Genomic DNA, 14,878 nt, shown 5'->3' with positions numbered 1-14,878 from the left:
GAGCAAGTAGGTCTGATGAACTTTGCAAGAGATAAGACTCAACATAAGAAAAGTTTCTTTGAAGACCACGAATATTAGTGAATGATAAGTTTAGAGAACTTGGTGATGACGATGGTTTTCTATGTTTTATAGTCTTTTGTTCTTTATTCATTTTTAAATTTGTTAAAGAACTTGACTTAAAGCATAGATAGTATTAGTACACTGTTTAATAGCCCAAGCAATTGCCTCATTACTATTAATAAACCCTAAGCCGTAACAAAGGACTCCAAATGTGGCTTTGACAATGCACACCAAAAGTACAAACAGGAACACCATCCATGCGCAACATGGCACTGTTAATACTTTGATATTTTGCAGCTGTTGATAGAATCAGCGTCTCTGAGAGCTACCACAGAGTTCGGAAAACCTGATTACCAGCCAGAACCATAAAACTGAGTTTTAGAGCTGTTCCTTCATTAGGAGATAGTAAAATGAGCTGCCTAGTCATAAAAACAGAGACAAACAAAACCCATGCATTGAGCCAAGAAGATTCAGCATTCAAAGTCCTAAACTGGAATCAATGTATTAAAAATACATCTGCGCCAGCCTAATAGATGAAAAAGGGGTACGAGGCTGGTCATTAGATAGAACCTGTTTATCCCTTAAGTCTTTGCCTAGGAGGCCTTCTACAAGACAGTAGCCGGATGTTTTAAACACCTCCCCAAGATGAGTATTTTTATCGAGACACCATCTCTAGCCTTTACTCAACCAAGAGCCCCAAGACAGGGGTGTTTTAAGTCGGAGTTGGCATCTCCTAGCCTTTGCCTAAAAAGGTATATCCTACAAGGCAGCAGAACATACAAATAAATCAAGATATTTTCAATTAAAAATATAACTTTTTTTAAGTTTTTGTTTAAATGAAGCAAAAATCAGTTGAGTAGAAAAACCAAAATTTAATAAGACTATTTTGTTCCAGAGAAAAGGACCTAGATAAGAAACAAAAAACTGGTCTTTGTTTTGACTGCAAAAAGGGCAATAAGATTGTTACTAAATTCGAAGATTATATTTGTTTTTAGGTTTCATACAATAAAGATTTTGTAATACATTTGGCAACAAATTTTCCCTACATTTAAACATGAAACATAAATTATTAAAGACATTTAGTTGATATACATTTAAAATATTCATTTCTTTAAAAAGTTGTTTCGTATGAAAAAAACAACTTTCAAAAGTTATTGCGCGAGCTGCGTGTTTCTGATGAAGGTAAAGAGATTTTAGCTTTGTTCTATGAGTGCATCCCCATATAATATTTGCGTAGTTTATATGACAACGTATAATTGAGTAAAATAATTGTGTTAACTGGTGTTTACTTAATATATTTCTTGCTTATAAAGAATTTCGATGCATTTAGTAATTTTATTGGAGGTATTATCAATATGATTTCTCCAAGATTTTCATCAATATATACTCCGAGAAACTTAGTAACTTTTTCTCTTTTTATCATTATATTATTAATTAAAAGGACTGGCATGATATGAGGCAGTTTCTGTTTTTTTGAAGATGATTAAAAAGTGTTCATTTAGTTTTTTCTATATTTAGAGACTATCTTGCTTAAACCAAACAGAAACTTTTTTTAATTCATTTGTCATATTAGTAAAAAGCATATTAATATCTTTATGAGACAAAAACAAATTTGTGCCATCTGCAAAATTTATTGTTGTCAAGTTTGATGATTTAAGAAAGATCATTTATGTATATTAAAAAAATAAGTTGACCAAGTTTGGATCCTTGAGGAGCACCATATGTCATACACATTAATAGATGAGATATAGAATCTTTATTGTGAACAAACTGTTTACAGTTAGTAAGACAACTTTCAAACCATAATAGGGTTTCATCTTTAAAACCATATGATATAAGTTTTTTTAACATGACTTGATGATTAATGGTATCAAATTTCTTAGAGGTGAAGATTGGAGTCACTTTTGCTATTTTTAGTTTATCTAAAAAAGACACTTGTGCAATCGATGCTCTAAAGGTTTTATAAAGAATATCTTTTATAACATCGTAGGAATCAATCACAATATTTGTGTTAAAATCATCATACCGAGTAGGTTTGTTTCATTTTAATGACTTAAAAACAACCTCAAATTCATTAAAAGTTAACTCTAGTAAAGTTTAGATTAGAGCTTATTGATGTTTTAAACTCATCATCAGATTTATTATTAATGAATGAATTACTATCGCTCAAATTTGTCCTGATAGTGGTGAATAGCTTGTTAAATTCAAATGCAATATCATTTGAGTCATTTATTAATTTTTTATCAATTTGTATAAAATTTAGGAGTAAATTTTTATTTGGTTCAAGTTTTCCAAACACCTCCTTCATGATTTGCCAGACGCGTTTTGCGTTGTGCTTTTATTTATTAAGCAAGTTTGAATAGTAGTTTTTTTTTCATTTTTGCGAAGCTTTTCAAATAATTTATTACAAGTTTTATAATTTTGTTTATGCTTTTCTGATTTCGATTTTAGGTATTTAATGTATTGCTTCTGCTTATTTTTTGACAATTTTGTGAGACCTTTAGTAATCCAAGGAGATGAAATTTCTTTATCGCTTAAAACTATTTCAATTAAAAAAAAATTGGAATCGTACACTTGGTAAAAAGTTTTGAAAAAATTGTCATAGATTATGTTGATATTATTAAAGTTAATATAGCCCCAATCTATAAGTGATAATTATTCTTTAAGAAAATTTGAATTATTATTGTTGATAAGCCGTTTTTTTATAAAAACCTTTCCCTGCTATTCTTTTTTTAAATTAACACATAAAGAAAAAATATTGGGAAGTGATCGGAAACATCGGTTTTTATAATTTCCTTTTTTAGCGACTTATTAAAAAAATCGGCTGTTAAAATTTTATCAATTAATAATGATTAATGACTTGTGATTCTAGTTGGGCGATTAATTAATGGTATTGTTCCAGTTTCAAATAAACCATTAAAAAATTTTCTCGAACTTTTATTTTCATAATAATCACAGGAATTAATATTGAAATCTCCGATCAAGTAATTTTTTTCTTTTCAAGATTAGTTTGCTATTTTATGTTTTTTAGTAAAAAATTATTTAAAGAAAAAATAGAACTTTAGATTTTTTTTTAAATTTAAATATATATTTTTTTAACTTTCGACTCATTGGAGCCAAACCAATTATGAATATTGTATTATTTTATTTCTGTTGATGACTTAATTAGCCAAGTTAATGACTTAATTAGCCAAGTTAATGACTTAGCCAAGCAAGAAGTTATTTAGCTGGAAAAAAAAAAATATGAATAAAAAGTAAAATTTAGATATTTAAATAGTTATTAGTAAAAATTAATAGAATTTTACACACCTCAACTAAAAATTTTTCTTAGTTTTCTTAGAGCAGCTCAGAGGAGGGGAAGGGGGGGGGGGCACTGGGTACATTTTACTTAGTCACAAGGACAAATGGGCACATGCGACCCTCAATAAAAGATTTTATTAAAATTTTTAAGCACTACTCCTTGGAGAAATTTAAATTTATTACAACTAGAATTTATTACAACAGACTTATATAACAAATATTTATTATTCCATATTTAATTTAAAATGGAAAAAAAAAAACGTTGTTATTATCACAAAATGAATATATCTTTTTAAACATTAATATAGAAAATGTGTATGCATTGATACATATGTATGTTTATATTACTTTTACTTTAAATTAGTTGAAATATACTATAGTTTCACGTTTCACATATAGTTTCACGTTTCACGTTTCACATATAGTTTCAGGTTTCACGTTTCACATATAGTTTCACGTTTCACATATAGTTTCACGTTCTTTTAAAGACATTTTTGCATTTTGAAAAACTTATACTATAAAAGTATTAAAAAACGGATTATGTATATATTTGCTTTTATACACTGTAAAAAAAAAGGGTTTTTTAAATAGCTCTAAAAGGTTTTTTACTTTGTCCCGAGGGTGGAACCCTTTAAAGGTTTTCTAGAAAACCCTTTTTTTAAAAACCTTTAATCCGAAACTGGAAAACCCTTTTTTAACTTGTACTTTCGTTTTTAATTTGAATTATAAATTATTCAATAATTTTTTATATTACGCAATAACGATTTCAAGCACGTATAAAGTTGGTTCAGTAATATTATACTTAGGATAGATTGAATATACACTTTAGTTGAAACATTTAATTTATACATAATATTGCTTATATGCAAATATTTAGATTCTTTAATTCCACTGTAATTTTGCACGCAATATGAAAACTCAATAAAGAAAATTCTGTAATAATGTTTAAAATCTTATAACATCAAAGTAATATACAGTAAAGTTTACATTAAATAAAAAAAAAACATTACAATAATCAGAGATAGGTCAATAAATGTTGAACAAAAACAAACAAGTTGTACAAAACGAAACAAATTGGAAAATAACGTTAAAACTATTATGTAAAACTATTACGAGTTATTATACAAATTTTCTGCTTCAAATTTAACTATTACAACTATTATATTCCAACGTTAAAAGTATTACATGAAATTTATTTACCGTTAAGACTGATTTTCAAAAATTAAATCAAGAAATCGCCTAGTAGCACAAAATATAATAAAATTTAGAAATATGAGTTTATTCGAATTTAGTGACAAAAAAACATAAATAAATTATAAAGATTAACAACAAAAACATACAAAAAACAAAAGCCATAAATATTAGTGCAAAAGGCGGTTGTCCCATTTGCTGACAACATTTAGCACTTTTCCTTTACCACCTAGAAGCACTTTTTCTAAAAATTGACATGTATTGTTCAATCCTTTTGGGAATTCAATGCTGAATATCCAAAATGCTGCAAACTATGCTTGAAAAGCCTCGGAAAAAGTACAAATAGTTTTAGGAAACAAAACTTCCTTGTCGACTGATACATTCCACTCGTCGTCTTCTGGCAATATGACTGGACTAATTGGTATTTCCTATATAAATAAAGAAATAAATACAATAATTCATTTAATCAAAAAACACACCTGAAACAACTTAAAATCCCTCTAATACAAAGCTCTTAAAACCATTCAGGTGCAAAAGGCGGTTGCCCCATTTGCTGACAACATTTGGCACTTTTCCTTTACCACCAAGAAGCACTTTTTCTAAAAATTGACAAGTATTAATCAATCCTTTTGGAAATTCAATGCTGAATATCCAAAATGCTGCAAACCATGCTTGAAAAGCCTCCGAAAAAGTGCAAATAGTTTTAGGAAACAAAACTTCCTTGTCGACTGATATATTCCATTCGTCATCTTGTGGCAATATGACTGGACTAAGTGGTATTTCCTGTATAAATAAAGAAATAAATATAATAATTCATTTAATCAAAAAACAAACCTGAAACAACTTAAAATCCCTCTGATACAAAGCTCTTAAAACCATTCAATTTTAAAATTTCTTAACTAATAACATTTCTATATAATACAAATTATTGAAGACTTCTCACCTAAAAGACAACATCACTTTTTAAATTGTGTCATTAGTATGAGAATATTTACATAGACTTGAAAATTTAATAACTTATTTCCTCAAACCAGTAAATTTTTGCATTTCCTTAGATCTCCTTCTTAATATTTCTTATTATTTATCAGATCTTCTTGTTATTAAATATATATTAGTTTATATAGTTAAATATATAATAAATAAATTAGTTTTTATAGTTTAATATATGATAAATACATATTAATTTGGAATGGACTATAAACAATGGACTATAGAAAAATATAATCAAATGCAAATTACTAAATAATGTACAATGTACAATAAACATCCTACCTGTTTTGGTAAGGGAAAAAACAATTCTTCCTTTTCCCCAAACAATGAGGGCAACAATAATGTAACTAACATCACCTTCCAATCTAAAAGTATTTATATCTTTAATTATAAATACATACAAAGTAATACATTTGTTAAAACTAGTATATATAAAATAGCAGTATTAGCATACATGTGTAATGTATTAATAAATGATCAAATGCTTTTAAGTTAATCAATATTTGCTAGAGTTACTAAACTTGTGTAACTTATTGCCTACTATGACTAGTTTTAATTGTTATTGGAATATTACAATTTTTTATTTTACGATAAAAAGAGAATTGTAAGAAAGAAAAATTAAAATAAATAAAAATTACCCTGTCGTTTACCATTGTCCAAAGTCTCTTCTAAATGTTTGTTTATCATTGTTGAATATTCACAATATTTTTTGCATCTTTTGGCTGCTTCTTTGATCACCGCATTATAAAGGGATAGAAGTTTCATTTCTAATTTGGTTACATCTACACCATATAGCAAAATCACATCTGCTGTAAACTTTAATTTATAAAAATCATTTGTAAAATTCATCATTATGATTACAGAAATAAGCCTATATTTAAAATTTTAATGTTCATAAGGTAATAATTTTAATATAGTCTTTCAAAACTGTCAAAAGAAAATCAATGAAAATATTGTAAAAAAAAAGTACATTTCATAAAAGAAAAATAATTCTTTATATAATCTTACAAAAATATTTAGTCGTAAACACGGAAAAACTTCCAGAACTTCTGCAGTTGCGTGAGCATGGCAGAAAAGTTGTCTGTACCCGCAAGTTCGTTTCATTTTATTTTGGATCAAATCAAAGTTTGGTGTCTGTTTTTTTATTTCTTTTTTTAAAGCATCTTGATGTTTTTTTATGCTTATGTGATCCTCACCTTGTATCACATACTAATAAAAACTAATAAAAAGAAGTTATAGTTACAACTGTACATATAGAAGGATATTACCTTACACCAATCAGCTGGAACTTGTGAACAGTAACGAAAATATACATTTTTGACATTTAAACAACATAACATTACAACAATTTTACAAAGTTATAGCAAGTAATATCTATATACATTATTACATACTTTAACTCGAGCTGTTTTTGAAAGGGTGCTGTTGTCAGGTTGATCAATTTCAACTTGATCTACTTTTCGTTTTCTTCCTGAAACGCCAGGCCTTCCAAACTTTTCTCTTATTACAGCAATTGAATTTTCGCTACAAAGGGGTTGTCTGTATTTTTTAAATTTCCTTCGAAGAGCTACTCTAATAGTATTCTAAACTCAAAACACCCATTTAAAATGCGAAATAGACATAAATTAAATTTTAAAATAAAATTTTCATATTAAATAAATGATGACAAATAAAAGTATGTAAAAAAGTATGGAATGCTAATTGCATTACACTACTTCCATCGTAATCAGCCAAAAAAGGATATTTTAATATAACTGCTGAGCTAACAGCAGAATATATTCTTCTGGTTGGGTACCTGTATAAACAGTTTTTGATAAAACATTACAAAATATTTAATATTAATATTATAACATAAATGTAGCAAACTAAAGAAAAAATTATTTTTTAAAATATGAAAAATAATTATTCATGAAAAATTGATGAAATGGAAATGGCAAACTCAGAGTCGGCAAAGTATAAAACAAGAAAAATTTTCAACTTACAAAATGTCACGCCTTTTTAAGTCATCAAATAGTGCATCAATTAAGAGGGCTTTGCTTTTTGAGCCTAAACCAAAACTAGCCTTGTCTTGACATTGTAGCTTAGCTATAATATTACCCGGAAAAAGTGGCAACTGATATACAAAAGGAAATTCTTGCATCTGGCTAAATAAATAAAATAAACTATCACAGTAATTCAAGCAAACCAGAGTAATTTCTTTAAATTACTCTGATTTAAAGTATCTCATTCAACTGTAATTTAATATGGGTAAAAATATAATTTATAACAATGATATTCATCATTAAATGCATAATAGTTCTTAAACACAAGTATTATACAAACATTAAAGTATTAAAATTAAATAAAAGTATGCAAATACTCTCATAAATTAAAATCAATGATGGAGTGTTATTATTAAAAAAAAATGTATATAAAGTAAAAATACTATAACAAACCTATGTACACATTCTGCTTCTTCAATTTCTGAAAAACTGCCACTGTTTGTTGTTTCGCCCTTTTCATTATTTACACTGACAACTGCAGTATAGGTAGATTCAGAATTATCTAATGCTGTTGAAACAGATTGTTTTGTTGTTTTCAAAAGACGAATAAATCTTATCCTATCTTTTATCAAAGGTAAAAGCTCTGTTAGCATCTGCTCTGTGAGGTCACATAAATAGTCACCGGTTAATTCATGCCCTATTGCAAATAAACAATAAGAACAATAGTTTTACAAAACATACATAATTTTCAAATAAACAAACTACATAAACTAAACAAACTAAATAAGTATTCAAATAATCATGTCCTTAAATTGAAGAGCAAGACGGATGCACAACGCTATATCTCATGCTCACATACTGACAGTTATTGAATTTAAAATAGTCATGTCGATTAAAATCAATAAAACATCCTGTTCTGCAAACTGTCCACTCATTTTCATCCAAAACTTGATAAGAATGCAAATGATGTGAAAAATAATTTGGTGTCAACAGGTGTCCACATAACAACCAACAGTCACGTAAACAGACAATGTATATGATTTAAAAAAAAATTGGGACAGTTTCTTCTGTAACAGTATGCAACACATACACTGCTTTAATAGAATAGCAAATACTATCAATTGATATTGATTTCGCTATAACAATGGATTCATTCCCTTCTATATCTAAATCAAGTAACAATCTTATAGCTTCTTGTACTTTAACATCCAAGTTATGAAAAAATCTTGGTGCATTTCCAGACACAGTATAATTAGATAAAAGCATATCATCTGTCAGCATTTCCCAGCACTGCAACATTTGATGACGCTTTGATAATGTTTTGGTAATATTCTTGAAACATCGTCCATTTGAGGCAGCTTTTTTAAAATACTGATGTTTAGATTCAAAACGTAAACACCAAAAATTTCGTAAAGGCCCAAAAAGACGTATCAGACGAGGGTAATGAACAAGCATGTGCATTTTTGGAATAATATATTCAGAACCAAATACTTCAGAAAATGTTTTCAAAAACATAGCAACTAATTCTTCTAACATGTATATACTGTCACTGTCTACAATTGGGGCAATAACAATGTCACATATTTCGCGAAGTATAAGATAAACCTCCCAGCCAATATTTCCCTGTGGTACATCATTACCGACTAACTGCGAAAACAATAGGAAAAGTTCTAGCTTCTGTACAGCTGTTTCATTTATGTGCGCTTTATCTGATGCTATGTTTTTAGGTAATTGGCAAGGGCGATTAGACGAATTTATTAAATGAATTTTGTTTATAGAATCATTTATATTATTTATTGATAATGTATTACAAGAGCGTAACAAATACTTGATAACACATTTTAAAGTTACTGGCATAATGCCTTCAAATAAGTCATGCATTATATCTGGAGGGAAAGCTGTAAGTACATCAAAGTTATCCAACTCTAAAAAGTCACACTTTTTGTTAACACCATACACATTCTTGTTTGCTGCATTATCAGTTATAGCAGTTAAGTTATATTCATGAATTTTCGGAGTTCTGAGACGAAGAGTGCTTTCACTAAAGTTATTTCCAATTTCTGACTTGTCCACCATACAGAAACGACAAATTCTTCCAGTATGGAAATACTGCTGAAATCCTCCTATAGCATGAGCTGAAAGCATATCAGCCGATATACCTGTAAGTTTGCCTTTTAAACATTGACGTAATCCATTGACGGAAACCTCAATTCCTTCTCTCTGCAGTACATTTAAATCATGAATTAATGGACGAAGAACTTCAGTGTAGTCATATTTGGCCATTTTTATAAATTTATGTTCAATCAATAAAGCCAAATGAATAAATTTTTGCTTTGAACGAAACTCAGATGGAATATTGCCTAACATAAAATAAAATGCAGTCACTTTATGCTTCCCTCGCTTAGCTCCTATTGGATTGCAAAGCTCAACTTCATCTACATATAACTGAATCTGCAATGCACTTGGATTTTCAGAAAAAAAATTGTCACTATGAAAAAGTTCACTGTCACAAAAGGATATCATAAAATCATTATTAGAAAGAGACTGATTGTAACTGTCACCCAAACAGTTGTAAACATCTTCATGGGAAACTAATTTTGATAAAACTTCGAGAATTGGAATGTATTGAAAAACACCAATTGTATTATTTATTCTAAAATCTATTTGTCTAGGCATTGCAATCATATTTTTGCTTTTCAATAATCCTATTAGTCTATTTTCATTTGAAGACATCTCGCCCATGAATTGCAGCAATCTTTCTGTGTCTGTTATATGTGCCCAATCATTGTCCAGTGGTAAAATATTATTTTTGAATAAATATTGACATATAACATCCTTAAAACTACTTAGTGTAATCAAAAGTAGGTTTTGTATATCTTTTGCAATTTCTGCATGAACAGAGGCTGGAAGTATGTGTACTTCTCTGAGTCGCAAAAGAAGAAATGCAAAATATTTTTCCAAAGTATTAAGCATATCAGTAACATTTTTACATTTAAAGTCTTGGTCTAATTTTTCATTATTTTGATCATTTGATTCTTCGGTTGTTTCAGATGAATCAATGTTATCATTTTTACAATTTCTACTCCCCTGATCACTTTCATTATCATTAGACCAGCTTCTTAATAAATTACTGTGCTTTCGTTGAACATGTTTTTTTAGACTATCAGCACTTTTGAAAGTTTGCTTGCACGCACTTGAAACACATCTAACGTAAAAAAGAGGCTGATTTTCATGAAACAAGATAAGATGTCGCAAATACTTTCCAAATGAAAAATAATTGTTACCACATTCACAAAGAAATTGGGGCATGTTTAGCTATTGTATATTATAAGGAATCTGCAATGTAAAGAGTACAATTTAAATGTTACTATAAAATGCATAATAATAAAAAAGTTACTTTCAAATTCGGCTGCAGTTTGTTCATTAAACCCATTATCTATTAGCCATTTGGCTACTTCTGTAGGTGACCAGTTTTCAATATTTGCAGACATAATTCTTTAACTTTATTATTATCTCTGCTTTAAATGTTAATCATTAGTTTTACTTTAAAATTTTAAAAAGAATTACATTGACCTATAGGTAAAATAAATCGGTTAACTTAAAAAGTATACGCTTTTGCGTACTCTACTTTAAAAATTTTAACAAAATACAATTTTAAATATAATGGAATTAGGGTTGCCAGATGTCCCGGTTTTACGGAGGAGACTACAGCGCCAAATCTGTAAAAATAAATTTTTTTACTGTGTTCTCCTCCGTAAAACCGGGACATCTGGCAACCCTAAATGGAATATAATAAAAATAAATACTATTTATTTTATTTAAGATATCATTATTGCTAAGCAGCTGTGATCCTATTTTAAACCCTTTCTATTTTTAATTATTCCTCGATGTCAATAAACGGCACTCGGTATTTATTGGTTTCTTATTAATTTCACCACGAAAAAACCCTTTGCCTTTTTGGGTTTTCTAATAGAACCCTTTTAAAAACCTTTTTTTACACACCAAAAGGTTTTCTAGTGGTAAAAAACCTTATAAGAGTGTAAAAAACCTTTTGCGAAACCTTTTTTTTTTACAGTGTATAATTAATATAATCAATATGTAAACAATATATAAAAAATATGTAAACGGGGCTCGGCGATAAGACAGTTTATGTCTTCTTCTTACTTCGGCCTTAATTTATATACATATTATGTATTTATTGTAAATTATTAAACGGTAAACTTAAAAAAAATAAATAAACAAAAATAAAGATATTCTATTGTGACTAGCTAACAGACTGAATACATTTTTTTGAAATCGATAATGGACTAGTTTCTAGCTGAATCATTTTAAATATTCCTGCCTGGGAGAGTGCTAATGAGTCTAGTACTACTGCAAATTACTAGATGACAGTGTGACTCCAGGTATAGCTTAATTGTTGTATTAAGTTGTTCATAATCGGATAATCATAATTTTTAAACGAGGTTTAATGTAGCAAATAAATATATTGCTCAATTTTTATTACAAAATTTATGCGAAACAAAGGGTAATTGGTACAAAAAACATTTAACTGATATTTAACATATCAGTTAAATGGAATTTTCACAATTTCTATTTTTTCTGCGTCGAAGGACTGATTGCAATGGCCCCAATTTAAATGTAGTTAAAATTCGAATTACATAACACTTATACAAACAAAAAGTTTTAAAATATCAATGTTATAGTACATAAATCAGTTAAGTTACTCTCATTCCAACACTTTTAAAAAAATTTTTCTCAATACATTCATTCCAATTAACTTGATATTGTGAAATTGCATTTAATTATTTTTCTCTTTACTTCTTGTGAGAATCAAATTCTATATATAAAGTTCATTTCAATTTCGAAACAAATGAAAACCTTTTTTATTTTATTAAAAAATAAGTAACACACCTTAGAGTAAAAAACGATATGTCCACTTTTCAAATCAACGATTCAAAAGGTTTTGAGGTGAACGTATTTAAAGTTGCTCTTGACACTTTTATCGTACAAAAATGTCATCTCTAGTTTCTCAAATAAGAAAGTCCGCAAAGTGAAATTAGTGTGATCTGACTACCCAGTAAACACACAAACGTCTATATTTAAACGTATTTTAGACGTCTATTATAGGATTATTATACCTATATAAAGCGTTTAGATTTTTTCTAATTTACGTTTAAACCTAGTCTAATTAACGTATATAATGCGTTTAGATTTAGTCTAAGTAAACGTATATTAAACTTTTAGATCTTGTCTAATAGTTTCTTTGATTTAGTTAACGTAGTTTCAATTTATTTAAGTTCTAGAACTAACACAAATTAAAATTTTGTTATAACTTCTTAGCTTTATATAAGTAATAAGAGTTATATAGGCAGAAGCAATTTTACACACAGTGTGTGTGTGTGTGTGGGGGGGGGGGGAGGGTGCTACACCCCCCTCCCCCGAAGAAGAAGATTTTCAAGTTATAGTCGGTTTTTTGGAATTTAGTCAGACGCCGGCCGTACTCTTTCAGGATTCACCCCCCCCCCCCTTATTTTATTCGTAGAATCGCCTCTGTGTACAGGTCTTGAAATTTATAAATAAGAATAAGATATAGTTATAAAAGTAATGAAATTTATAAATGATATATAATTATTTTTTATATTTTCTATAACTATTATAATATGTTTATAAACTTTTATACTTTCTTTTTTTTCTTTTTCCTTTTTTTTTTTTTGGTTTACATTTGTTAATCGTTGTATAGCTTTAAATAACCAACTAGTAAATCAAAAAAAAATTCTTTTTTCAAATCCATGCTTTATGCAAGCAGAATTCTATTGGGCCTAGAAATTCTTTTTTTGTTATCTTTTGTAGAAGGAAAAATTACTGTTACGTTTTTAATTTTTTTTTTTATTAATTCAGTGTTCTTATGGGGAGATACAAATTAAATTTTTGTTAACTTAATTAACTTTTTTTGGTCAAATTTTTCCATTTCCTTGTATTGTCATCGAAAATGATTAAGTGTGCAAAATTTGAGCAAAATTGGTTGAGAAAAAAGCTTTCAAAAATTGATTTCAAATTTTGTGGCACACAAACATATATATATATAGAAAGTAACCTTATATAAAGCATGGAAGAAAAAGTAGCGCGTTTTAACTTTTTGTTTTTTAACTTAATAACTTAAGACTTAAAAAACAATAGGTTTTCAATCGCTGCGCTTTAATGTCTTCGAAACTGCAAGTAATTTGCAAATCAATGATTTTTGTGACGTAATACGCAATTCATAACAAATAAATAAAATGTATGGGGAAGTACAAATTAAATTTTTGTTAACTTAATTAACTTTTTTTGGTCAAATTTTTCCATTTCCTTGTATTGTCATCGAAAATGATTAAGTGTGCAAAATTTGAGCAAAATTGGTTGAGAAAAAAGCTTTCAAAAATTGATTTCAAATTTTGTGGCACACAAACATATATAGAAAGTAACCTTATATAAAGCATGGAATAATAAAAATAATAATATAAATATACAATGGTAGAAAGTATAACAAATATAAACAACGTATCAGAAAGAAGATCGCAAATATCTTGTCGTCAGAACCTTAAATAAGCATTTAACAAAGATAAGATAAAAAAAAGAAGTAAACTTTTACAAAATTGCGTAAAAAGGTAAATAATCTGTGTCTGAAGAAAGATCAAGAGGATCTTCTCATCAAAATTTTATACAAGAGTAAACCAACATATAAATTAAAAAGTAAAAAGTATAAGAACAATAAATAAGTAGGAATAAACTTCTATAAACGTAAACAAGTATATATAAAAAAAAAAAAGTAGACCAAAAAATATTTTTAACTTTTACTACTAATAATAACTCAATATGTTATCTAATGAAAGAATTAGGTTTTTCAGTTTTTTTAAAAAAAAGGTAAAAAGTAATAGGTACTTCAAAATTAAAATTCGGCAAAAGAATTTTATTCCAAAGGTGTGGTGCTCGATAGGTAATGCAAAATTGATTAAAGTTTGTTTGACAAAAAGATTCATTTAAAAAGTTATTATTTCTCAAAATATATTTACTGATTGGTTTAAAAGAGAAAAGATCTTTGAAGACAGCTTGGGATAAGTTATTTATCCATATATATACAAAACATAAAATATTAAATACATTTAACTCATATATATTCAGAACTCTCGTTTCAATAAAATAATGGTTCGAATGAGAGATGCGATTTGCAAAATTGATTATATGGATTGCTCGTTTCTGACGGAGATAAATATATACTATACTACATATACTATACTTTTATTTTATAAAACTTTATATAAAGTTATAAACTTATATAAAACGTTTTCATATAGTGAAAAAATGTTTGTGCACTATAC

General features: G+C 27.9%; 2 protein-coding genes across 5 annotated transcripts; both read right to left on the bottom strand.

Annotated features, from left to right (window-relative positions):
* Positions 1–4,296: 4,296 nt before the first annotated feature.
* Positions 4,297–6,684, bottom strand: LOC136075459 (uncharacterized). The gene is made up of 4 exons (XM_065788727.1): positions 6,550–6,684; positions 6,180–6,357; positions 5,824–5,906; positions 4,297–5,334 (listed from the first exon to the last, which is right to left on the bottom strand). The coding sequence occupies exons 1-4, from the start codon at positions 6,643–6,645 to the stop codon at positions 5,041–5,043; spliced, it is 651 nt and encodes a 216-aa protein (XP_065644799.1). The 5' UTR covers positions 6,646–6,684; the 3' UTR covers positions 4,297–5,040.
* Positions 6,685–6,700: 16 nt separating this feature from the next.
* On the bottom strand, positions 6,701–11,161 carry LOC136075458 (uncharacterized). 4 transcript variants are annotated; one of them, XM_065788726.1, is made up of 6 exons: positions 10,921–11,161; positions 7,977–8,220; positions 7,524–7,685; positions 7,252–7,336; positions 6,936–7,124; positions 6,701–6,760 (listed from the first exon to the last, which is right to left on the bottom strand). In XM_065788726.1, exons 1-6 carry the CDS (start codon positions 11,012–11,014, stop codon positions 6,734–6,736), a joined length of 801 nt encoding a protein of 266 aa, XP_065644798.1. In that variant the 5' UTR covers positions 11,015–11,161; the 3' UTR covers positions 6,701–6,733. The 4 variants fall into 4 exon arrangements, with proteins under 4 accessions (XP_065644798.1, XP_065644797.1, XP_065644796.1 ...); XM_065788725.1 differs by lacking the exons at positions 6,701–6,760; positions 7,252–7,336; positions 10,921–11,161 and having other exon boundaries at positions 6,999–7,124; positions 7,985–10,895; XM_065788724.1 differs by lacking the exons at positions 6,701–6,760; positions 6,936–7,124; positions 10,921–11,161 and having other exon boundaries at positions 7,131–7,336; positions 7,985–10,895.
* Positions 11,162–14,878: the final 3,717 nt, after the last annotated feature.

The sequence above is a fragment of the Hydra vulgaris genome, chromosome 01 (assembly GCF_038396675.1).
Source record: "Hydra vulgaris chromosome 01, alternate assembly HydraT2T_AEP".
Classification (NCBI taxonomy): domain Eukaryota; kingdom Metazoa; phylum Cnidaria; class Hydrozoa; order Anthoathecata; family Hydridae; genus Hydra; species Hydra vulgaris.
This window is presented reverse-complemented; position numbering and strand designations above follow the sequence as displayed.

Bases quoted from the DNA above. Each gene is read 5' to 3' on its own strand.
- LOC136075459 (XM_065788727.1), bottom strand. From the start codon at position 6,645: ATGAAACGAACTTGCGGGTACAGACAACTTTTCTGCCATGCTCACGCA. The intron at 6,358-6,549 runs GTAAGATTATAT...TATAAATTAAAG, and splicing joins GTTTACGACTAAATATTTTT to TTTACAGCAGATGTGATTTT. The intron at 5,907-6,179 runs GTAATTTTTATT...AAATACTTTTAG, and splicing joins GGACAATGGTAAACGACAGG to ATTGGAAGGTGATGTTAGTT.
- LOC136075458 (XM_065788725.1), bottom strand. From the start codon at position 10,832: ATGCCCCAATTTCTTTGTGAATGTGGTAACAATTATTTTTCATTTGGA.